Raw genomic sequence first — 24,446 nt, 5'->3', positions numbered from 1 at the left:
CTCTCCACAGTCAAAGTATTTTGTCTCTCCACAAGGGCTACCGTCGAGGTCCCCCAAGGAGCCAGCGCCTCCGCCACCCCTCACTCCAGCTCTGCTCACTCTGGTAGCAAGGCGAGGCGCCATTTGCAGCACCCGAAAAACTGAGGCAACTCCGGGGCGCCGGGGGTGGGCGAGTCCCTCGGTGGAACCGCCGCGGGCCTTACCTCAGGGGCCGCCGAGGCCCGGACAACCGGCGGAGCAACTCCCTCCCGCCGCACTGCCGCCGGTTACGGGCAGCGGGGAGGCTGAGGCGAGCACACGCCCCGCACCGCCGCCATCACGGGCGCCACGGCAGGAGCAGCCACCGCTAGGGCGGGGCGAGGCGCGGCAGGGGCACGGCCCCGCTGGGAAGCCGCCTCCGTGCCCTCCCGCCCCTCGGAACTACAGCTCCCACCGAGCCCTGCGCGGTTCCCACGGCGACGGGGAGCCAGGCCCGGGCCCCGAGGAGCGATGCCTAAGGCCGGGTAACGGGGAGCCCTGCCCGGGCTGGTGAGGGGGGGTCGCCCCCGCTGCCGTGTGGGGAAGGAGCCGGCGGCCGGGGAGGACAGCCTGGAGGCGGGAGGGGAGGGGAGGGAGCGAGCGAGGCCTAAAAGGGGCCTCTGCCCCGAAGCGAGCGGGGCCGGGACACTCCCGGGTGCTCCCGTTAGCGACCCGGTAGAAAGGGCCGAGGCCTAACCCACCGCCCCGCAGGTGCCGGGGGGAGCCTGAGAAGGAGAGGCCCTCGTGCTCCGGGACACCGAGGGCCGGAGCCCTCCCCACAGCCCACTGACCCGTGAGCGGCTCCTCCGGTGCCGGCGTCCGGGACCTCCGGCTCGAGAGACTGCGAGCCTGAGCCGCAGGGTGCTGGGGAAAGCCGTAATCGTTAGAAAACCTTTTAAAGGTCTCTTAAACGTACTCAAAACAAAGCTTTGCGCCACACAGCTGTGTTTCCTCAGCTTGTGCCACAAACAGCTGCTTGGGGTTACCTTGAGTTTTGTTACAAGTACTTGAACAAGCAGAGGGCATGTGATGTGAAACAATAATTATGATAATAAACCACAATCCCCTTCATTTATCCATTTAGATATTTTCAGGAATTACAGTCTAGGTCCATTGTTCTTCTTGTTTTTTCCAATTAGTGATACTTTATGGGATCTTGCTATAGCTGAAGTGGAGAAGAGAGAAAACCCTGATGATGATGGCAAGCGTGTGGAAGTTTGGGAAAAATCCATATTATTTATGGGAAACAAAAATGGGGTAACACTACTGTACAGTTCTGTGCTTTTCAAAACAGTTCATGTCAGGGAGATACCTGGTATTTTCAGATGTTAAGGTCCACTTAATTCTTCTAAAGACAAAATATGTCATGTTCTGATTCTGCAGAGAGTGGGCATTCCACAGAGTGCGGACTAATTAGACATGATTACAATTCAGAAGTTAATGGTTTGGAGAGTCAAAACTTACTGATGATAAGCTTCTTCGAGGTTTGGCTTTGTTAAGTTTTGTAAAGAACCTACTGGAAATAATGCTACTCTCTTTAATTGTTGGATGTGTCAAATTTCCCCTTGTAAAAGATTTAACTGATAACAATCCAATTTAAGTGTATTGATACCAGTTTTGTTGTAGGTAGGCCTTGACATCCTGATAGGAATTGTGTCTGAATTATGTCAGACCTATTTGAACATGCCTTATCAGTGATTGCAAACTCACGATTCCACATGCCTAAGGGTGTTTTAACTCATTTCCCCTTAAGTTTGGTCATTAGTAATTTCGTATTTTTCTTCTGTTAGCTTTTATTTGTATAATAAATAAGGTAATATTTGCCTTTTTGACCAAGTGAGTCATATTTTTAAGAATACAGTTTTTATTTTAGAAGGAATGGTATATGTGCAACTTCTTAATCAGCAATTTTAAAATACCTTTTTCAGAGACAATACAATGACTTTTCAGATTTACTGAAATTCACTGATTTGTTTGAGATAGGAAAGGACACGAGTAAACTATAGAGCTGTTAGCCCCTCCAGTGCACCATGGTACTCAGTGTCTGAATTTCAACAGTGTAAATACATATTTTTTGGTATGTTTATTTGTATTTTAAGCATTCTTTTTATTTTAATCTCATCAGTAATAAATAATTCCAGTGGAAACCAAACATTACATAAGTGTATTATTAGTAATTAAAAACTGTTAAACCGTTTAACAGAGTTGGCCAGGTTGATCACTAATGTCTACTTTTAAGCACGCTATTCCTATTACTGTATTTGTCATCTCTTATTAGTTTATAATAATGGTAGTGTAACTTGATTCTGACAAAAGGATGGCAGTTAAGTTTCCACTATAAGGCTACAATTACAAGAGTTTACGCTTTTTCGGTACTTTATTACTGGAATGTTAGAGTGAGTTTCATTTAGCGATACAACTTTTATGCTTTAATGGCAGTACAGTAGGGTTGTTCTTTGTTTCTCATTTTCAGGGAAAGACCACTATTATACTGAGGTGTCTTGAGAGGTATGTGTTAAATTTTTAAAAGTACTTTTCAACTGTGGATTAGAATTTTACATAAATAGCTATATTGTGTGATAATATGTAATATATGTATACAGATGTAGTCTGTGACTGGTTGATCACTTATGGATAAACTTATTTCCCTTCATTACTACCTGTTATCTGATCCCTTCAGTCCTCCTTCTCCAGTATCAGAGAGCATAAATGGCCTTCTGTTCAGGCTGGTGCTGCTGCTTCTAAGCCAAATTCTCAGCTGACTGATAAATATAATTTAGCAACTGTAGAATTAACTTTCTGTATTTAGAGAATTTGACAAAATGAAGTTATTTTTCCTTGCATAGGGAAGAGATTCCAAAGCCAACATTAGCCTTGGAATATACTTTTGGAAGAAGGGCAAGGAGACACAATACAGTGAGTATCCAGAAAGTATGGTTTGCCATATCTTTTTGTATATATACACACACATAAAAATAATACATGTGGTTTATTGTTATATATAAGAATTGTAGGGGTTTTTAGCTTATTGTTTGTGAAACAAAAAGGGGGGTTTTATTTTAATTTTATTTAAGTTAGCTAGCTTAATTTTGTGTTTTAATCTATAATATATTTTTCCCCCTCACTAAAACGCAGTAGATCAGAGACACAAAGCAATCAGATTCATCTATAAAAACGACTTTCTTTGTCATGTTTGAGTGCTTTTGGTTTCTCTTTGTAATGTGGTACGCATGCCTTTAACTTTGTCTTTAAAATGCAAAATGACTACAAACTGATGAAGATACTTTACAACCAGTTTTGTGAGAGAAGCAGTCATCTTAGAGGATGTTAAATCATAATTAAATCTTTGGGACATGTGTCTGTGTCTTTAAATTTTGCACTGCAGATTATGTTAACAGAAATACTGAACCCATTCCCATCAGAGCACAACATGGCTATAGCTATTGCTAATATAACAACAATAGCTATTGCTGCAGGTAATTGCTGTTCCTATTACTGAAGCAGGGAGTGGAAAATCTGACTCTGAGAAATAAAAATCACTTAAAACTTTCCCCAAAAACTAAATGTGAAGGTAGAGATTAATTACTTTTTCAGTTGCAAACTTCTCAAGAAGCATTAGTCTTGAACTAAGCAAAAAGGGAAGAGAACCTGATTTTCTTCATATTTCTCATTAATCATGCTGCTTCCTGACTTTTTAACTTCACCATAGTCATGTATCAAGACAGTCATAAGCATGCCAGGAGTCTTTCCTAAGTGTTGTATGGATTTTTTTTAATACGGGGAGCTTTTTATTTGTTTTTTTCATAAAATACTAGTAAAATAATATTATGTTCTTGTTCTGAGTCACTTGCATGAAAAGTCAGTTTATCAGATGAAAATCTTCTCTTAGTGTTGCATGGAAGCAGACGTTGCTAACATAAACTATTTTACAGCCTAAAGATGTAGCTCATTTTTGGGAACTAGGTGGTGGAACCTCATTACTGGATCTGATTCGAATACCAATCACTAGCAACAACATAAGGTAAGTGATTGATATTACAGTTCCAAAGTTAATTTCAGCTTTTCTTCAAACATAGATATATCTCTAGACCTTTTATTGTGGAAAACTCTTTCAAAATGTAAGATAGAATGTTTATGATTTTTTTTCTAAAAATCATTGTAATAACACTGATACTTTGCTTTGACCTTCCTTTTCACAGTTCTCTCCTAATAAGCCAAGTTCTTAGCAATTTCCAACAACAAGAGAAAGCATTAACATGAAGAAAATAGGTTGGTCTTAAATAGATCAAGAAATACAGAAAAAGGGAAGACATGGTATCTTTATGGTCAATGAAAGAGCAAAAAAAGCAACTTGGGGGCATATAAAAAATAAAATCTTGTTTCCTACTTCTGTATGCAAATACAGATGCTGTCTTTATGAGGGGCAGTATTTTAGGTTGAAAAACAAGGCAAAAAATTGTGACAAAAAATAATCTGGATTTTGGGGAAGTGAAGTGACCATCTGATGAGAAGATCATACGAGAGAGATGATGTTTCGGAGAGGAACTAAAACTACTGAAATGATTTGAAGACAAAAGGAAACAGGATTTGAGAAAGAATTAAGAGAATGTAGTGAGAAAAAAATCCATAAAAGTGATGAAATAGCATAGGAAGAAGAAATGCATGAAGAGCTGCGAGAAGAAATGAGAAGGTGTTGAGGAGTGCATTTTATGTTTATTCTCGTAGGAGAGATGGAGTTAAGTGGAAGGGAAGAAAAGTATCGAGAACATTTTGTGTTATGATGCATTGCTCTATTTAGTAGTAAGCTTTCTGTGAAAAAAAGTAAAAAAGGAAAAAAAAAAAAAGGTAGAGTTTTTATCATATACATTTGCTACTGTTTTGGCTATTGAGATAAGGCCATTATTTAGTGAGAGGCTGAGATGGAATAAGAAAACCCCACTTGTAGCATGCAGAGCTTTTTGTTTCTAGAAGAGCTTGAGGGGAAAAAAAATCAACTATAAGTTTTCAGCTATTGTCTAAATGAACTTAACTAAGCTCCACCTCCATCAGTCTTTTCTTCCCTTTTTACTGATAAGGAATCTTCTGATATGGATGACTTTAAGATTCTTTGATGGGGTAGCAACATTGTTCTTTAAGACCACTTCTGTTCATAAGGCAGTATTTTAACATGCTAGTCAAAAATTCTACCATTTCAGCTGAAGTATAAGTGCTTTTCACTGGTTTTCTGATCTGTGGTCAAGCAATTTGCTTACTTAAAAGTTCCATGAACTATACCTAGTTTCACCAAGAGACTTTTCACCAGATTTTTTTTTCCCCACAGCATTTTAAAGTGAAACTGGACATTCCCTTTGCTTTGTAGTCTTTTTAATACCACTCTGGTCTGGGATCTCCTTTCTCAGGTCAGGGTGGAATGTGAAAGAGTGATTTGCATCCATTCAAATGGCTGCCTTTGCGATGTTCTTTACAGTTGCACTTTAATACAGTTAGAGGTTTAGGAGACAGGGTTTTGGAAGGAGAGGACTTTATATGTAAAATATTTCTCGTCATAATCCACCTTTAAAAGCCTGGTAATTGCTAAGTATGTCTTGAGTACTTTCACTTGTTCCATTTGTCTTTCAGAAGACCTTCTCATACACCCATCTGAGGTTCCAGCTAATTGGCACAGTCTGTGGCAGAGAATATTGCCATTAACCTTTTTTTTTTTTTTTTCCATTTCATTATTCCAAAAGAATAGTGAAAGTATAGAGTCTAACCATTTTCTAACATTGCTTTATCTAGGATTGCAGAGTTATGAGATGGCAGGGATACATGATGGTAGAAGTGCCCAGTAGTATCAAAGACAGAGCTAAATGTGCTCAAGGATATTTGCATGTTTTACCACTTTGAAACAAAGTCTCCAGAAACAAAGTTTGGTACATACAATCCCTGCAAAACCTTTGATAGAAAGTTGCCAAAGTGATACTTCTGAATAAGAGACAAGGGAAGGATTTCTTCAGAGCTCAGAGTATCCTTAAAAGCCATCTTCCTTTGGTGTCACATTTAAGTCTACCTTACCATTTGTATTTTCACATTTGTTGCTGTCAGCATTTGTACTACAGGTGTGGTTGTATATGAAAATGTTGATTGTCTCATGTGACCAAATAATGCCTTTTTAATAGGTCATTTGCTGTAGTTCTTGTATTGGATCTGTCCAAACCTAATGAACTCTGGACTACTATGGAGAAGCTTCTGCAGGTCACCAGGAACCATGTGAACAAAATTTTAACCAAACTAGAAAAGACAAATCCTGAAGTAGCTACTGAAATTAAACAGAGAATGCGGAACAATCTGCAGAGGGATCATCCAGTAAGTTACTTCTAATATTTTCTCCAGATGTCACAGGCCTTTATACAGTTAAAGATAATGCTTTTGAAAATCATAAACAACTCTTTTAGATTTTTATGCATGACTGAAAATCCATTTGATGTAGATGAACCTGTTCACTGGAAAATTATAGCAATTTAATAAAAATTCAATAAGAGCAGAAACAAGGAAAGACGGTTTCTTATATCTTTTTGTTAGATATCTAATGTGATTGTTATGGCATGTTACACCAATCAAAAGAAATAGTTTTAGAGTAGCAGTTTGCTTTTTTTCCCCCTCATCTTTTTAAAATGAAGATGAAAACTAGAACGTACAAAAGTCATCTAGCAAGAGACTAGCTGAAGGTACAAATTTAAGCAAAGAATATAGTTATAACAGCCATCAACATGACTATATACTTTGCATTTATTTAAATGTCTATCACAAACTCAATGCCTTTTGATAATCTGACAACTAATTAAATTATAAAGTTTCAGAAATGTTAACATCAGTCCTTTAAACATAATTGCTAACTAAATCTCTGGAAAAGCTAAACTAGATTATGCGCAATAGAAATGAAAAGTCATTGTGCGTTAAACCTCTGCAAATGTTGTGTGTATATAATGCATAAATAAGTATTCAACAATTCAAAGACGTGGCACATAAATCTAGTTGCTGTAACTTCTATAAAATGCTGCAATACAGCAAATGCTTAGGTAGTTCAACAATTTAAAAGTAACTTAAAATTTATGAGAAGGCAACATACGCAACATTCAGTAGATTTAGTGTATGCGGTTTAAGATCTACTGGATTATGGGTTTGGTTTTTATTTTTAGAGAAGGTAATTAACAAAAAGAAAACGCATGCAAGCACACTTGGCAATAAATCACGACCAGTGTCAAGTTTACATGTAGGGGCTTACATATCAGAAAACTGCAACTTTTTTTCAATGAGTAAAAAGAATAATGCCATTAATTGTTAAGAAGAGACTTGTTTTACTTGCCCTATAGAGTACACAATTACACCTTCTAAACTAGAATTTTTCTTCAGTCTTCATTATCAAAACCAGAAAGGATGCAAACAAAATGTTATGTTACTCCTTGGTTCTCTTTTTACTTTCATCATTGTTCGAGAAAAAAATTATGTCAGTTTTGTGGGAGGAAATACTATCTTTTATAGTCAAAGTAAATGACAGTTTATGCAGATTTTTATTTGCCTTTTTATAGCTAAACATATTTTTCTGATAAACAGGAATTGATGCGGTTCTTAGAGGGTTTTTTTAAGGATTAGATATATTCCATTGGTCTGGATAAAGAATTATTGGCTATGATGATAAAGCATGAGTATATCGATTGCAGGCTTTATTTAAAAAGGATGGATGCACCTAAAGTAGTCCATAGTAAAAAATTAATTCTGTAGTCAAAAGACAAATAGGGTTCAGTATGCCAGTTTTAATGTTTCTGATGTTATCCTGAATTAATTTTTTCTTAGTTAAGAAACTAAAACTATTTTTTTTCAGCTCTGTATTCTTTACACCAAGTTTTGAGTTATGATAATATCACTCAAAGCTTTTCCCTTGACAGTGTATGAGTGAAGCCATATTTTTTTTCTCTCAGAGTGGAGGATTTTCTGTATGTGCAGCTTCTTGCCAATACACTGACTGTCATTTAACTTGTATGTGAAATAACCAGTTTTAGAAGGGAACCTCTGCTACAGCACAGCTCTTTTCCACTCTGCTGCAACCAAAGCAGTTTGACTAAATAGAACACATGAGGGGATTGTCTCATTTCATACAGACTACAGGAAAACATTTCAGATAACTTAAGAATTATTGAAATCTACTTAGTAAAATTTTTATCAGAAGTTAGCTATTTAAGCTATCTACACCCCCAGAGCTGTTTTCATCCATTGATATTGATTTGCGTTTTCGTGGTTGTTAGGTGACACTTCCTCTTTCTGCTGATATTAAACATCTGAAAATCACATTAAATATTTTTTAAGAGTTCGGAAAATCTAATGTGGGGGGGACAAATGTGTGACAAAAGCAAATCATTCAGCTTAACTTTCTTGAGTTTTTGTCAGTATTACTTTAGATATGGTGCAAGAAGGGACAATATGTCAAAAAGCCAGTTCTACTAATTCTATCTGCTGGTTGTTCTGTGAATATATGAGGTTTTTACTCTCTTCTATTCCCATCTAATGTTGGAGCTGGAGTACATAGTGTAAGAACTTTTTTATGCCAGTTAGTGTTCTGTTTGCTCAGAGGGATTATTTCCTGACCATTTATGAAGAAAATGAGAAACTTGTAGAACATGGTACGGTATTCTCATCCTAAATCCAAAATACAGCACTATACTAGAAAATTAACTCTCTCCCAGCTGAAATCAGGACAATATTGCACTAAAGTTTATTCATCTAACTTAAGGTTTTGAAAAAACAAGTTTGTCTTCTGTGAATTAATTTTAACCCCTTTCAGTTGTTTTAACAGTGGCAATCTTCTACAGTTTGTTTACACTGCTTAACTGTCATATATCTGTTTAACAGGATTATGAGTTAGTTGACCCCTTTCCAATACCCTTGGTAATAATTGGAAGCAAATATGATATTTTTCATGTAAGTAATAATAATTTTTTTAAAATAATTAAAAGATACCTGGTAAAGATTCTATATACTGAAATCTTGGTAATATAATCATAATCATTTAAACAAAAGTACATCCAGTCTGCCTTCTGCCAAAAAAAAAAAGTCTTTCCATTCAACAGCATTATGGAAGGCATGCTGGCATTCTTTCACAAAACACTCCCAAACTGATGATTTTTGAGATGTACTTGGAAAATGTGGAGATATAAGTTGCTGCAGACCAAAGAGGGAAGCAAGAAAACATAACGTTGGTGACTTTTATAATGAGAGAAATCCAGCTCCATGGATCCCGTCTGACAGCAGCTGTTAAGTTTATGGCAGTGAAAGGGGGGCATCTCTCAAGTCAGCTGGTCAGATTTTTTGGTAGTTGTGGCAGCATGAACAGTAAACTATCATTTACTCTGGTATTCTTTTATAAAGTACTTCTTAAGTTTTTATAGAAAAGCGAGTAATTGCGTTTTTTAGGGGGGAGAGGAAAGAAATATCATAGTACTGCTAGATTCTCCCAGGACGCTAAAAATCCAAACAAATGCATACTCAATTTTCAAGCAGTACTTGATCATGAGACACTAGAACAGTATGTTTGATTTTTAGCTGCCGTGGTGGCAGCTTGTGCTTCTCTGGATGACTGCATAGTGCATTGATACTTGGCTGACTCTCTGAATTCCATAAGTCTTTAATAATAAGGTACTGTGTCTTCTTTCATACTAAGGCTTTATGCTGAGTCATGACCTCTTTAAAAATCAGTGACTCATGTAATAAGCACGGAATAACAGCCTAATTCCTTTGGGTTCTGTGGACAGACTCCTGCAGGCTTCACTGGGACCAGGTTTTACTCAATTTATCCAGGGGAGGCCATCTGTACGACCTTATATTAAAGAAATGGTGATGAAAAGGTACTTTTATGCACCTTTCAAATATTGCAGACATTAGAGTTTAGAGAGCATATACCCAGAGGTTTACTAAAAGTTAAATGTTTTCATGAAAAGAAAAAAAATCCTTATTATTCTAGTAAGCAATATTTCCACTTCTAAAAATTTAAAACCAAATGAAACAATTGAAAATTGAATACACATTCCCAATTAAGAAACTTTTTCTGGACTAACATATTGCCTGAATTAGGCCCCCTCTGTAAAAAAGAAACAAAGGGAAATTGTGACATTTCGTTTCAGAGTAGGCTGTTACTGATTCTGTCTTAAGATATAATTACGCTGACAGCTGAAAGCCTCATATATTGTAGCCTAAGTGCACTGCAGTTTATATAAAAAATGAAAAGTTCTTGCTGTAATATTTTGGGGTTTGTTTCTCATGTATGTATTCCAATATCAACTTTTTCAGGAGTTTGACTCTGAAATGAAGAAAATAATAAGCAAGACACTTCGTTTTGTTTCACATTACTATGGAGCATCATTAGTGGTGTGTATATTCACTTTCTAAGAATAGAGAAGATGAGCAATATTTGTGTTACAAAACAATATTTAAAAAAAATAGAAATGTAAAACTCCTAGAGAAAATGGGATTTAATTGTATTTAGAGTAGCTTTCATCATGAGCTAATCTGTCAGCTGGGTTAGAGGTATCAGCAGGGGATGGACGGATATATCTTGTGAACAAACTAACTACATAATTCCCAGTATCAGCAAACCCTAAATAAAAATAGTTATCTGTTAGCCCACTCAGTTCCATATTGAGTTCACTGCATGTCTGGCAAATTTTTTTTGGTACAAGAAAGGAGAATGGGCAAAACTGCTCACCCTAGATAGAATTAGAGAACTGTCCTTTTTGGTAGAAGCATAAACTTATATTGTGACCTGGCTTTGGTAGATTTAAAAACTTGGATCCAAGGGGTCATCTTCGCAGCAGTTTAAGTATACCAGATTACCACACTTAGAGTATTGAAGAATAAAGGCAGGGATTCTTTTACAGTAAAGAGTAGGAACTGCCAACTATGAGGTCAGTGAAGTATTTATGTGGGTATATAAATTGCTTCTGAGTTTGGCAGATTGTTTTCTGAGTAAAGGCAGAAATGTGCATGCTCAAGTTCACAATCCAGAAAAGCTGCCTCTTGGGCTTTCTCTACGTCAGAAGATGGTTCTAACTAACTGTAACTGTATCAACCATCATTTATGTAATAAATAATATTTAATAGTGGCTTATTTTGATTACCAAACAACTTATCTTTACTTTAAATTGTTATAATCACATGACCTTTTGCATCTATGTAAAATTGTACAGCTTTTGTGCTTTGACATGTGACTTCGTCTTTTGTTGACTGAGAATACAACTGTCTTGATTTAATTTTTCTTTTAGAACATTTAAGCATTATCATAATTAAAAATGAAAAACTAGGAGCCTAAAACTCTTTGGCTGCTAAACCTTGATTCCCATGGAAATGAATGGGGGGAAAATTTTCCATAGTAGGGATCTGACTTCTTTCTCAAAACCATGAATCTGTTAGAATACAAAAGCCCGTAGACAGGAATAAGCATGCAGTTTGAGAAGATATTCTGGGAGTTGATTTCTTATCAATCTGTACCAGTTCTGCCACTATCAAGATGCTTTTATGATGTGTGAACAATTTTATAGTTATTCGTTACATTTCTAAATGTTTATGGTATTCTGGTTAATATTTCATGTAGTTTAAAATCTTAATAACTCAATCTTGGACAAAATATTTGTGTCTCTGTACATTCTTCAAAAGTTTTGAATCTATTATAAAATTTGTTCTTTACACTTTTTAATTTAATCTTTCTTGATCTGTATATTCAGTGACAAATATATTCAGTGAGTTTGGAAGGGGAGGGTGAGATTTTTATTCTGGTAAATTCACTGAACATATATCAAATTTACTGCGGTCAGGAATTAGCCAGACTTTATCTGAAAACCCCTATGTAAATGACATAATGTAATATTTCTGTGATGGAAGATAATAATGTAGATTTTGTTTTCTGATTCATTTAGTTTACCAGTAAATCTGAGGCTCTCCTGCTGAAAGCCCGTGTTCTTGTTAATCACTTGGCATTTGGCTATGATAAAAGGTAACATAATTATTGTCCAACTATTAAATGTCTTGCCGAGAGTCTAAAAGTACTTAATAAAAATATTTTAATCACAAAACCATTTTTTTTTTCTTATATGTAGTCTGAAAGATTCTTGTTCACAGACTTTGACTCCTGTGTCTCAGCTGCCTATCTCTGCACCAGGACAGTGATAAGTCCTTGTTTCTGATCCCAAAACTGATGGGTTAGAAATATGGTCACCACTAGAATTGAGTAGATTTTTATTTACATGTATCTGTTTGCAAAGCCCAGTATGAATGTAGTCTTGGCTAGAATAATGTAATTTTTCATTGATTGCAATGCTCACTTATTTTTTTTTTTCTTCTGTTTAGCAAGTCTGTATCAGTGGATCACAGCAAACCTCTATTTATACCAGCAGGCCTGGATTCACTGAGCCAAATAGGTTAGGACATTTCGTGTTCATTTTGTTTGTTGCTTAATTGGTTTTGAAAAAGAAAAAAAAAATTAACCAAATCAAATTATAGCACGTCAGCATCATTTTTAACAGGTTATTGAAGGAAATAGCTTAGAAAGTTTAAAATTATGATTCAGTGTTTATATTGTTGAGAATTACTTGTGCAGGTTTGTTATGTAGTTTAATAAAGTATTGGGACTACTTCAAATAGTAAAGTACCAACAAGCTTAGATCTGAAAAAAATATAATGTGCAATACCACTCAGCCCATTTCATGGTAGGAGATCAATGTTTTTTCAAACTTGTCGCAGCTTGTCACTGTAAAAGATAAAATATTAAATTAGATGGATCATCATCCAAAATGATTTGATAATTTCTGTTGTTATGACAACATATTTGTATCACTTTGTGTGGTAATTTTTAGGACCACCACCTGCCTCTGATAGTGATATTGGAAAGATGTGTGCAAACACGCCTTTGGAACTGTGGAAAAAAGTATTTGAGAAAACATTTCCTCCGAAGGTAGGTTCTTACGTGTCTGCTGCACAGCTTCTTTTCTCATAGAATAGTAGTAATATCACTACTAATTTTTGTCTTTCAAGTCCAGTGATGGGAATTGCAGCCTCACTTAGCAGTTCTGTTTCTTCCAACTGCTCTAATACAAGCATTTTTAAAAGTATGTAGTGGCTCTTTATTAGCTTCTATATCTTCAGTCACCTTCCTATGTTTAGTAATAATGAAAGTACCGATGTAACCCACTGTTTTTTCCAAAGTTATAACACTGCCTTTCGTTATATTGAGAGACAAGCTATACTCAATGGTTTTGGGATTTTATAAGGTGTCATATCCCCTAATACCTAAACCAAATGATCATGATGTTCCAAGAGGACAGCTCTTCCTGGCTGCAGCAAGCTGCCGATCCTTGTTCTCAGGCGAGAGGCTGTGAATGAGACAAGTGTGTTAGGGTTCCTTGCCAAAATCTGTCATTTTGCTATGGGAAGTGTTTGGATTTGCAAGGTAATTAGAATCCCTGGATACCTATGTAGTGATAAATCTTGTTCATATTTCAGAAGTTTCTGGTCCCAAGAGCCAAACCCCCAATACTTATTTTCAAGAAAAGTAGTTGCTGTTGTTAGGAAATCAAAATTATTTTCTGTTTGACCTGAGCAAATACAGGCTGCTGCTTTCTCCTTGTGTACTAGCCTGTATCACAGTTCTTCATCCCTGTCCATTTTCTGGGCAGGCAAGGAAGTCAGTTGGGGCTATGAAGCTGCACCTTAAATTATGGTGTAGAAACGGGGCTTTTTCTAGATTTCAGCTTGTGGATCTCCATTCTTGGTGAGACAGAGTCTGAGTTCACCCTTTCCCACTCACTAAACTACTGCATATCAAAGCCTACAAATTATTTCAGGTGGTTTGAGACCGGAATAAATTATCACTAAGATATTGTTCTCAGTACAGTATGCCGCAACATGATAAAAACTAAACTTCACTTTTCAGAAACATTACAGAAGTGTTATTTTTCACGTTGTTTTTCCTCATACCTTTTAAAACATAGTAAACAAACATTCCTCCCCCAACCCCCGAACTCCTCCTGAAACAGCTGGAGAAACAAATACATCTTGCAAGCTCCATCAGTGTTCTAAGGTATCAGTCCAATTAAGGAAGATTTAAAGATTTGTCAAGTAGATTCCCAGTCTTATGTTTTGGTTCCAAAATATGCTTTAAACTTTAAAGCTGTTGTTATGCATTGAAAATTTCTTTTTGCGTTGCTTCATCTAATAATAATTCTTCTTTATTCTATGCCATCATTTGTATGATTGCCTTCTTGCTGCTTTCCATTTATTATGAGTAAGGAGAGATCTGCTGGACAACATTTAAAACAAAATTCTTTATTTGATAGTGTTTATTTCTATTAGTGTACTTGTATCTTTGGAATGAAAGTTACAGGTCCCTCAGGGTTAGTAAATGAAAATTCAGGTATTTGGCAAAAAGATAGTAATCAACTTCTCGGCTATTGAAGTAACACTTCTGGTAACCAGAACTGAATTCTTGTCTTGAATAGTAAATGCTCTAGCAAGAGCAACCTTAATTATGCCCAAATGTCATCAGCCAGAAAGAGTATTTTCATTTTGAGGAGAGAACAATAAACAACTACCAAATAAGAATAATTTCTTTCCTTTAAGATCTAACTGCGCTATTACTTTCTCATCATTTTATCAGTGCAAGATTTTTTTTTTCTAATCTGTGTCCTATAGCACAAAATGCAAGATTTTAATACATTTGTATTAAAAGCAAATAATTCCATCAGATCTACAGTGTGGCATTTTCTTATTAAAAGAACAGAAGAAAAATTTTATAATTTGGGGTTTTATCACTTTTTCTTTTAGAGTTCCTGTGATTTACAAGATACCAAGGATCCTGCACAGGATTTACAATATGCTGAGTATGAAGTTGATGTTATGAGAGCTCAGAAAAACCAGGTGTGTAGTCGTTCTCCAGTTGCTGTTCACAGTCAGGTATTCCAGAACTACCAGCATTGCTGAATTAATTGTAGAATATACTCATAATCCTTTTTTGCCTTTAAATAGCTTCAACTTTAGTTTTCACCTTAGTAGTTGTGTGGGTTTTTTTCCCATTGGCAGACATTAAGCCGGTAGAGCATTGTTAGATCTCAAAATTTTGGCTCACTATTTTACTCAGAAGTGAATGATTCAGATTTTCCCTCTAACTCTCTTCCAGAATTATTTCACCAAAGTAATATTGAAGCAAAGCTGTGAGGCTTTCTTGGCAGTAATTTCTTAATTTCTTCACCCTGTACTCTCATTTGGGTATTGACTAGCAGAAACTCTAGGAAGCAGTATCAAGGTTTGGGGTGGGGTCTGTTTACTTTTTTTTATTTTTGTCTTTCTCCTTCAAAACTTTTTATTTAAGCTGGAAAGGTGCTGAGATGATAACATTTCTGATTTGAGTTTGCAGGCTATGTATATTTTATCTTAGAGTGAACAGAATTATTCCACATAGCGATGTTTGGCTTAACCCCTGAACTCCAGGAAAGACCTTTAGTGAGGAAAGGGTCTTTTATTTTTTCTGATTGATTTTTAAGTTTTTCTGCATTTCCCTATATGTGTGGTGAATGAATTTTATAGAAAAATTCTGTGGCAAACTAGACAAAGTTTGGAACGTTGCCTTACAGATATCAGTGTGTAACATCACATGAGTAGAAGCACTGTATATAGTCTTCATCGATATCACAGGTATGGGTCTGTTAAAATCAATCCAAGATGTGTGTATTTTCTTTGTTTGGAAGAAGTATCACATACTGAGTCTGGAAACTCTCCATTTGCTATAGATTCATTTGTTTCACACACAGAAAATTCTTTGCTAGAATGACTGAGAAACATTCCACTCTATTCTCACAGCTAATACGTGGTTTATTTGTACACCATTTAACTTCTTTGTGGACCAAGTTACTGCAGTTAAAGGAGGTTTTTCTAATGGTGCTTTAAGATGATGGATTGTACCAGTCTAGATCTCACATGCTTTTAGAGACCCCCACTCTTAAGATGAAAGGCAGTTTTATTGAATTGCACTGCAGTTAATCTCAACTAACCCTAAAATACCATGGCAAATGTCATCTTTTTGCATGCTTGTAAAAGAATGCCAAAGGATTAGATTATTACTGCCATCATGTTTTTGTAGAGTTTAGTTAGATTTCTTAAGGCAGTAAACCCGTAGTTACATGATCCAAAGAAATACATTAATAATGTAAAAGAATAAAGCAATTTCAAGAATCCCCTGCAGTCTTTGAACCTGCACATTACCTGTAATATCCTGTTAATGTAGGCATCAGTTCTGAATTTCTGTTATATCAAGAGCAGTCCTAGAAATCATTAAAATTTGTAAAGCACATTGCTTTTGGAATATATAATGTAATCTCATGCTCAGTATATCTATATATCTCAAAATAACTATATGGTGTACTAGGTTTGTTATTTTTAGATAATACTTATGTCTTGCAAAAGAAGATACTGGTATGCGTTGATTAAATCATACAGAAAATTATTAATGTTCTGTTTTTAAACAAAAGAGACAGGCTTTTAGAATCTTAATCTGTTCAAGGGCATTGCAAACCAGTGTAGCTTCTTTTAGTTGGACTACTACAAGTAATTTGAGCATTAAAGAGAAAATTACTTTTGTTATCTGCAGCTATTTCCTAAGCTTCTCTATCATGAAGTTCAATTTTTACGAGATTATTTGCACATTATTAAAATGTTTTATACTCCAAGAATTTTATTCAGTTTGAAATGGACCAAGATAGCAGTATACATCTGAAAGAAAAGAACTCTATAGTTGCAGTGATTCTTGATGTGTCTTTGGATGTCCCAGTTATATGAAAAGTTGCACAAAAATCCTATTTTAAAAGCAACATTTTAAATGCATCATAAGTCTGACATTCTTTATAGAGTTTCATGATACCTATTGTGTAGGAGGAACAGTATATTAAGACGTTTAATATGCAACATGTTGCTGATGAAATCATGGGACATAATGCAAAATCAAAGTTTCATATGACAACAGCATGTATTTTAAAATCATTTAGGTGCACGTTATCATTTTTCTCGGTTACTTTCGGTTAATTAATATGCCACTTTGGACTCTAGGCAATAACCAGTTTGCTTTTTTATCTCAATGATAAAGGAAAAATAAACACAAAAACATAGCAATAAAAACAAAATACACCCCCAGTCACCAAGTCTGATGGAACTAGCGTACCTGACTGACTCGGTCAGGACTGCTCAATAACACTGTAATAGATTTATAGATAACTGTCGCAATACAAAGTTGAATTAAATCAGTTCCAACTTTGTAACCTTGGTTGAAGGGTTTGTCTGCAGCTAGGGTTTGTATGCTCTATAAGAGTGAAAGGTTAAATTCTCAAATATGAAGTTAGACAACAATATAAAAAAAAAGTACAGAAACAAGAAAGTACCTGGCGCATTCCCATGTCCTAGCTGTCAGCTAGTATTTCTCTGAGATGCTTTTTGGGTAGAAGTTAAGAGTCCAGCTCATCAGCATTCTGCCACAAGACTGTTTTCTGGACCAGATTATTTTTCCTCCTTAATATTTTCAGAGTTAACCATGAAATGTACCACTCTTACTTCTAGACTTTTTTCCTCTGGAAAGCTCTCTGAGGCTATCTTTCCCTCGCTGTGCCTTTGTTCAAGATAGAGCACATCCCTTTTCCTCAACTATGTCTTTTCAGAATTCTTTTCCTAGTTTTTACTTCATAGACAAACCCTGTAGCTTTATGTCAAATAGTGCTGTTGCAATTGTTTACTGCTTTGTCATTCTCTGCAGTTAAGCTCTGAGAGAGAGAATACAGGACTAGGGACCTTTTTGGAACTTATATTTTTAATGGATTCCTTAACTAGCAAATTCTTTTTCAGAATTACTGGAATTTTGTGCTCTTTGCAGGGCTTTCAAGATTGAAGAAAACCATTCATTTTGCATATTTATTAAGACTTAAACATGTAGCTTGCTGTTAACTCTTCATACAGTCCATGTAAAACATAAACAACATGGCGATTGTGTCATCCATTGCTCTCTTGTCTCTGCTCGCTTTTTGGCTTTTGATGCTTTAAGGTCACCTTAATTTCATTTTAAGTCACATGTAACTTGAATAAGAGTGAGATCTTTTAAAATAACGTTGTTGATTAGAGCTGCACATATACCCTCTGCATCTGTAGGCACCTATGAGAGCCTGAAAGTCTTGTTCCTTAATTCCTTCTAAATGTTTGTGGCAGCCAGATGGCACATGGGTATATCTGCTCTGTTTCCTTTACAAATGCTCTTTGCCAGAGTTTAGTACTCTAAGACGTCTTTTTGAAGGTTTATGTTTGTTTGAGGTCTCAGCTATCCTGTTATGCCTTGTGCTGCTGATACTTCAAATAGGTGCTTGGAATTTTTTCATCTGGACATTTGACTGCAGCTTCATTCATTGAAGCAAATGGTAAAGCTAACCTTGTGCTTAAAGATCTGGATAGCCTCCCAGTCAGGTCCTTCAGAAGTCAGTGTCCTACAGTGCCAGAGTTCACACTGACTGGTCCTTGTTACACAAAGGTAGTACTTTAGGGTTTGGTGCCAATTTTAGCTGAAGCCTAACACCATAAAGTATACCAAAAAATAAGTGCCTGGTGCCATGTGGTGTCAGCTAACAAGAAGGGAAGCAGATCTCAACAAACAGGACTGTAACTGTTAAGACTTCAGCAAGTCATAAACAGAAGAAGAGGAGGTTCTGTAACATCTCCCAAGGAGGTGTAGACCTATTTCCCCTAAAATAGGAATGACCTAATTAACTATGTCATTCACAACTAAAAGTCCTTTGTGTCAGATCTGCAGCTGTCTGAGATGGGGACAGTGTTGGCCAGCAGAATGAGAGCTATTTTTTTTCAGCATACTTCACTGACATGACCATATCGAAGAACTTCAGAAGACAATTTCAATCTCATTCAACAAAAAGGAAGATTTCATATTGTGCAATGAACCTCCTTGGTGTTACTGGGCAGAGAAGTACGACAGGCACCTTAACAGGGGTAACACAGTTATAGCATTTTTCCTTTTCTCCAGAGGAGGAGAAGTGCTAGTCTTCATGTTGTCGAGAAAAAGTTGTGTAGGATGTTTACTCAGCTGCCAAGAATAAGCATTCTCATTTTCACATGAAAGCTTGTCCAAATGGATGCAAAACATTTTATCTTTTTAAAAAACTCACTTAAAGAGCATTGTGAGAGCACTGTTACTAAATTGCCTACGGAAGTTTAGGTGCCTAAGATTTTTAATCCTTGTTTCAGTACTTGGGTATTTTCCCCATGTTCCAGATTGAGGACACTTTCAGTAAGAAACTGCATGAAAAAGAATGTTTAAGTCATGTCAGTCCCTCAGAACCGAAGAAATGCAACAATTAAGGCTTTTCCTACAATCTTAATTTTTCCTCCTTGTTTGTAGACTTTATTGTCTTTAATTACATGATCATATACTATTTTGCTAATGTCTCAATTCAATTGTTCAGTATTTCTTTTCATCATCCGTATTCTTTGTGTACCTTATTTCTCAACCTGCCATTCAGACACTTCAATGATCACAAAAGTATTAATTTTTTTTCTCTGAGAATGTGTGGTAATGTTATCTTATCCGAGTGCCTCACAAACATCAGTTAAGTCTTTCTTTCCAATCCCTTTATGAGATTAGGTGTGATCTTCCCCGTTTGACAGATAAAGAATTTATAGAGACACACAAGTACAGAAGCATTAAGGTTAAAAAAAGTTTAAAAATCCACTTTATGCAAGTGTTGAGACATCTAGGACAAGTTGCTAGCACTAATGATGTTTAAAGCACTCAGAGCACCTTGAAAGCATATTTAAATTGAAACTGTTAATTCTTTGTAAATCTGATCTGTGCCCCTTACACTTGGTTCCCAGAAAACAAAGCAAGCACAATGCTAGCATGAACATTTCGGTATACTTTGAGATACATTCTTTTGTAGGATCTTCTTTCGGTTTGGAGAGAGCATCTCTTAGCTGATTGCACAGTTACAGTATATTCCAGCATTCTGCTTATGTTTGTAGTGTAGGAATTCATGAGTAGAGAGTACCCTTTTTCAAAAGGGTCTCCAGCGTGATCTTTTAGCTGTATTTGAAATATTCCTCCATTACATTTCTGATTTACAGGGATTTATTTTGCTTTCTATTTTACATGAAAACTACAGAAGTCTAGTTTCCTGACAGTATATTTCCTCCTGAATCACTGAATTTGTTAAAGTCTGGGGTTTTTTGGTAAATAGTCTCCCATTTAATCATCTTTTTCTTTAATTTCTGATTAAGTGTTAGTCTTACCTAGTTACATCTCCAAAATAAATATTTATCATTGTGTTCTGTACTTTTATAGGTACTGGAATAGCTATACAGTTTTAATATATGCCGTGGGTTTGATACTTTGCATTTCTGTATTGTTTTGAATTGCCTTTACACTGAATTGTCTTCTAGCTAGCTAAAATTACAGCAGAATAAATTCTGCTAGATTTTTATCTGCCTCATTCTTGAAACAGTTTAGCCAGATGATAAATATGTAAGGATAATTATTTAGGCAACACCTGTAGACATGCCCCCAGACAGCATTGTCATTATATGTAAAACTTCATTGTCTAATTTTACCCCTTCCTGTAGCCTTTGAGAAAGTTGTTAGAATTGAAATTATTTACTTAGCATAAAACAGGTTACATGTGCTTCTTAAAATATCACAGTATTCTTTCTATTCCTAACTGTTGGCAAGTTTCCAACAGTTCACTATGTTCCAAGATCATAATTACTTTATACTGATAATGAGGGAGTGAAAATACTGAGTAATGACTGTCTTAGAGCTAGAACAGTTCAGTAGTACTAGAGGTGTATTTAATAATGCAATTTACTAGATTTAGACTAGACACAATATGTCCTGTGTCAGTCATCTGTGAGTTACTTAACTGTAAAACTAGGCTCCTGCAAGCATCCTGAAGAATATGCATTAATTAAAAATCCTTTTACTGCTTATAAATCTTTGGTGCTTTCTGAAAATTTTGCACTGCTGACAAAGCTGCTGAAATTATTTCCTCAAAGAGAAAATTCCATTTATTATTTCTATACAATTTTTAGATGATGATTTCTTTGTTGGTCTGCCCTTTTTCCTCTTCCTCCCTCTGTGCCCCAGATTGAGAATTAATACTTCTGTTAAATTCACCAGGTGTGAATTTTGTTATTTTTGTCAGTTCTGGTATCTGTATGCCTGCAGTGAAACCTCCCTTACTCTGTTAAGTCCATTCTATTAAAATCAGAATAGCAACCATATGCCCCCTTTTGAGGGTCTTTGCTACAGGTGTACTAATCACTGGTTTATGTCCACCTCTTTTCCTGATCTGAGTAGGATATGATGACTTTTTTTTGTATTGTAAGCAGCACAGGGTTAGGTCTAACTGTACCTCATTAGAGTATCATCTTCCTGCAAACACACTGGAAGCTGCCTCATTCTGAAAGGAATGAAAAAAATTGTAGTGCTCTCTAAATTAATTTTTGCTGAAAAAATCTTCAGAAATAATTCCTGACAGTATGCACCACTACATAAAATTCAGAAAATTGAATTGTTGTTTGGTAATGTTGCTAGAACCTTTTATTATAGGCTTCAAAAGTCCCAGTAGCACTTTTGACTGAAACGAGGTCATTGGTCTACCTTGCTAGTACTCAGCTGATGTCAAGTATAGCATAACACACACTGCCTCATCTTTCATACCTAATTTGTTTTATTTGTACCTCCACAATTTGAGCCCCTGTTTGCTTTTAATAATCTATTTTCTATCTAGAAGATGCAGAATTTTAATTACCACATTGAGTTTGCATGTTATTTTTACATGCGGATGCTAACTTTTCAACCTGCTAAACAGTAGCACCTGAAAGAATATTTTAACTACTAATTGAAGAACAAAAGTAAAATCATGGCAGCCTTGTCTGAGTAATACACTTCCTGAAAAACCTCAAGCAATGATGAATATTTCCAGAAATATCCAGTACCATAGATTCAATAGATATGCTATGTCGATTTCCTAAACACCCATTACATTTCTCTAAAATATATGTTTGCTTACTGCTTTCTGGACAAGCTTGTGTTCTGCAGGAGTTTCTAAGCTTATAAGTATAAGCTTACAGAAATTCATTTTAGTCCTCTGCTTAAAAAAAAAGGAAAGTAGGTTTTGTTCTTCTAGTTTCTTTCCTGTAATCTTAAAGAATATCCTGTAATATTAAAAGAATTTTCTGTAATCTTAAAGAATTACCGATCCATTTTAATCCATTTTGCTTCTTGAAAGGCCCTGAATTCATGTGTGTGAAAGAGTAGCTTCTGTTGGGTAATTCTGGTTTCTGTTTTTCAAACACATGTAGGGTTTTATTTCTGGATGTTCATAGGGAGCCTGATTTCTTTAACTGAAAAGACACAAAATTTCTTCTTCTCTAGAAAGTAACTAGGTCTAAAATAAAACCTAGATCCCTGTATGACAGCAAATGTGGCAAAATTTATAGCACTTCCAGTATAATTTTGTTGCAGATAAAAATAGATATGGTACATGTTTTCTACAGTGAAAAATGTTTGTGCATGCTTTAAATGTTCAAGTGGCTAATGTATGTATCTTATAACTTGTAGTAATGAGATTACATTAATATGTATGTCTGCTTCTGTTTTAGGAACTCGAACAATATAAAAGAAATGCCTCTAAATCCTGGAAAGAAATGGATTTAGACTCCAATTGATGAACTGCTATTGGTGTCTTCAGTTTAACATTTACAAAATTACTTTACTCATTTTAACATTACACTAGCAATTTAATCTGATACAGTTGAAAATATACAATATCAAACTACCAAATTATTATTTATTAAGGGAGAAAGGAATTCTAGATTGTTCAGAGATAGGTTTGAATATGAAGACTGGCATTAGTCTGTTCTACCTATTTTATAACACATTATCTGGTTTATTTTTGAATTTAGATATAAACAAGTTTTCACACCCAAAATATGAAGCTGCATAGCAAAGTGTGCTATGCATCTTTTCCTAGTTCTTTGCATATATAATTCAAAAGGAAAGTGTTTGCATCACTTGGACACATTTGAATAGGACAGGTCCACAAAAACTAGAAGAATAAAGTGAAATTAAGACCACGTTTAACCTAAATTCAGAAGGTTGCTTTATCTCTGTTTCAGTATCATATACTGAATACATTAATACAGGAATTATTTTTTTCAGTCTATAATGTTGTACTAACTTTGCACAGAATCTAGAAGACAAACATTTCTGTCAAATATTCAAATGCTAGGAGATCCATCTAAACAACTTGACAGATATTTAGTTAGTGGTGGAAGTATAATTGATTCCCATTCAGCCTAAGGTGGTGAAATGCTAGCCTGAACTAGGGATGGCTCTTTGTCTGTGGACACTCTCACTAGTATGACATGGACCGAGTGTTTTGAGAATGTGCAAGACAACATCTAGATTAAAGCCTGAGGTGTCTCTTGAGAGCTAAGACTTGTTGTCAGAGAGTGAGCGTCTGAACAGTCACTTGGCAGACCAGATCATAAGAATGTTTCCTGATGAACAACCCTACATCTGCATAAAAATGGAAAAGACAGAGTAAAGTGGTATCTTTCCAGCTCTTTAAAGTTATTTTTAACATACTTGTTCACCAAATGTTTTTTCTGATACAACTTTTGTATCTTGGAATATTATATATAAAGCTATTTATTAGAAAAAAATCTTTGCCTCACACTTAAGTGGAGAACTTTCATTAACTCGAGGATTTCAAATTCTTTGTTACAAAGTGCATAATCTCAAAAATTATCAAATTAAACTAATTATATGATTATCGAATTTCAAGATATACTTACCTCCTCAAAGAAATCTCTAGCTATCCTTCTGTAATAAATAATTTTTTCACTGAACATGAAAAATAAGTTACAAAATTTAGGAATTCTTTGTCTGTTTTCAATTTCTTTGTCTGGCGTTCAGTGTTGAAAAGTACTTATATTTATTAAAGGGATATATTAGACTCTTGGGGATGTTAGTGAGCCCACGAGAATAACTTCCGAAGATTCATATCACTTCCAAGAACTGACAAACAACTTTTATATTTTTTTCTCCCTAGTTAAACTGACATTTTATTAACAAACAAAAATTTGTTCTATTAATTCACAAACTCCTTCCAAAACAAGATTTAGAACTCGATAATGAAAAGAAGGACCAGCTATAAATAACTGTCTTCTCTGACTTACCATCATTTACAAGACAAAAACATGTTATGTAACTTTTATATTGCTTAAAGATCTTGTACTTGTTGGTTGTATGCATAAGATTAAATTGGAGTGATTTCTTGATTCTGTCTTTATTTACAGTATTCAGTTTG

General features: G+C 35.6%; 1 protein-coding gene across 2 annotated transcripts; it reads left to right on the top strand.

Moving 5' to 3' along the window:
- Positions 1-409: 409 nt before the first annotated feature.
- DYNC2LI1 (dynein cytoplasmic 2 light intermediate chain 1) lies at positions 410-24,417 on the top strand. 2 transcript variants are annotated; one of them, XM_074897104.1, is made up of 13 exons: positions 410-503; positions 1,158-1,275; positions 2,492-2,526; positions 2,865-2,934; positions 3,951-4,039; positions 6,177-6,363; positions 8,905-8,973; positions 10,339-10,416; positions 11,961-12,037; positions 12,391-12,461; positions 12,897-12,994; positions 14,863-14,955; positions 22,735-24,417. In XM_074897104.1, exons 1-13 carry the CDS (start codon positions 490-492, stop codon positions 22,798-22,800), a joined length of 1,065 nt encoding a protein of 354 aa, XP_074753205.1. In that variant the 5' UTR covers positions 410-489; the 3' UTR covers positions 22,801-24,417. The 2 variants fall into 2 exon arrangements, with proteins under 2 accessions (XP_074753205.1, XP_074753204.1); XM_074897103.1 differs by having other exon boundaries at positions 14,863-14,991.
- The last annotated feature ends 29 nt before the right edge of the window (positions 24,418-24,446 follow it).

The sequence above is a fragment of the Athene noctua genome, chromosome 1 (genome assembly GCF_965140245.1).
Source record: "Athene noctua chromosome 1, bAthNoc1.hap1.1, whole genome shotgun sequence".
NCBI classification, from domain to species: Eukaryota; Metazoa; Chordata; class Aves; order Strigiformes; family Strigidae; genus Athene; species Athene noctua.
Note: the sequence above shows the minus strand (reverse complement) of the source record. Positions and strands in the feature narration are given on the sequence as shown.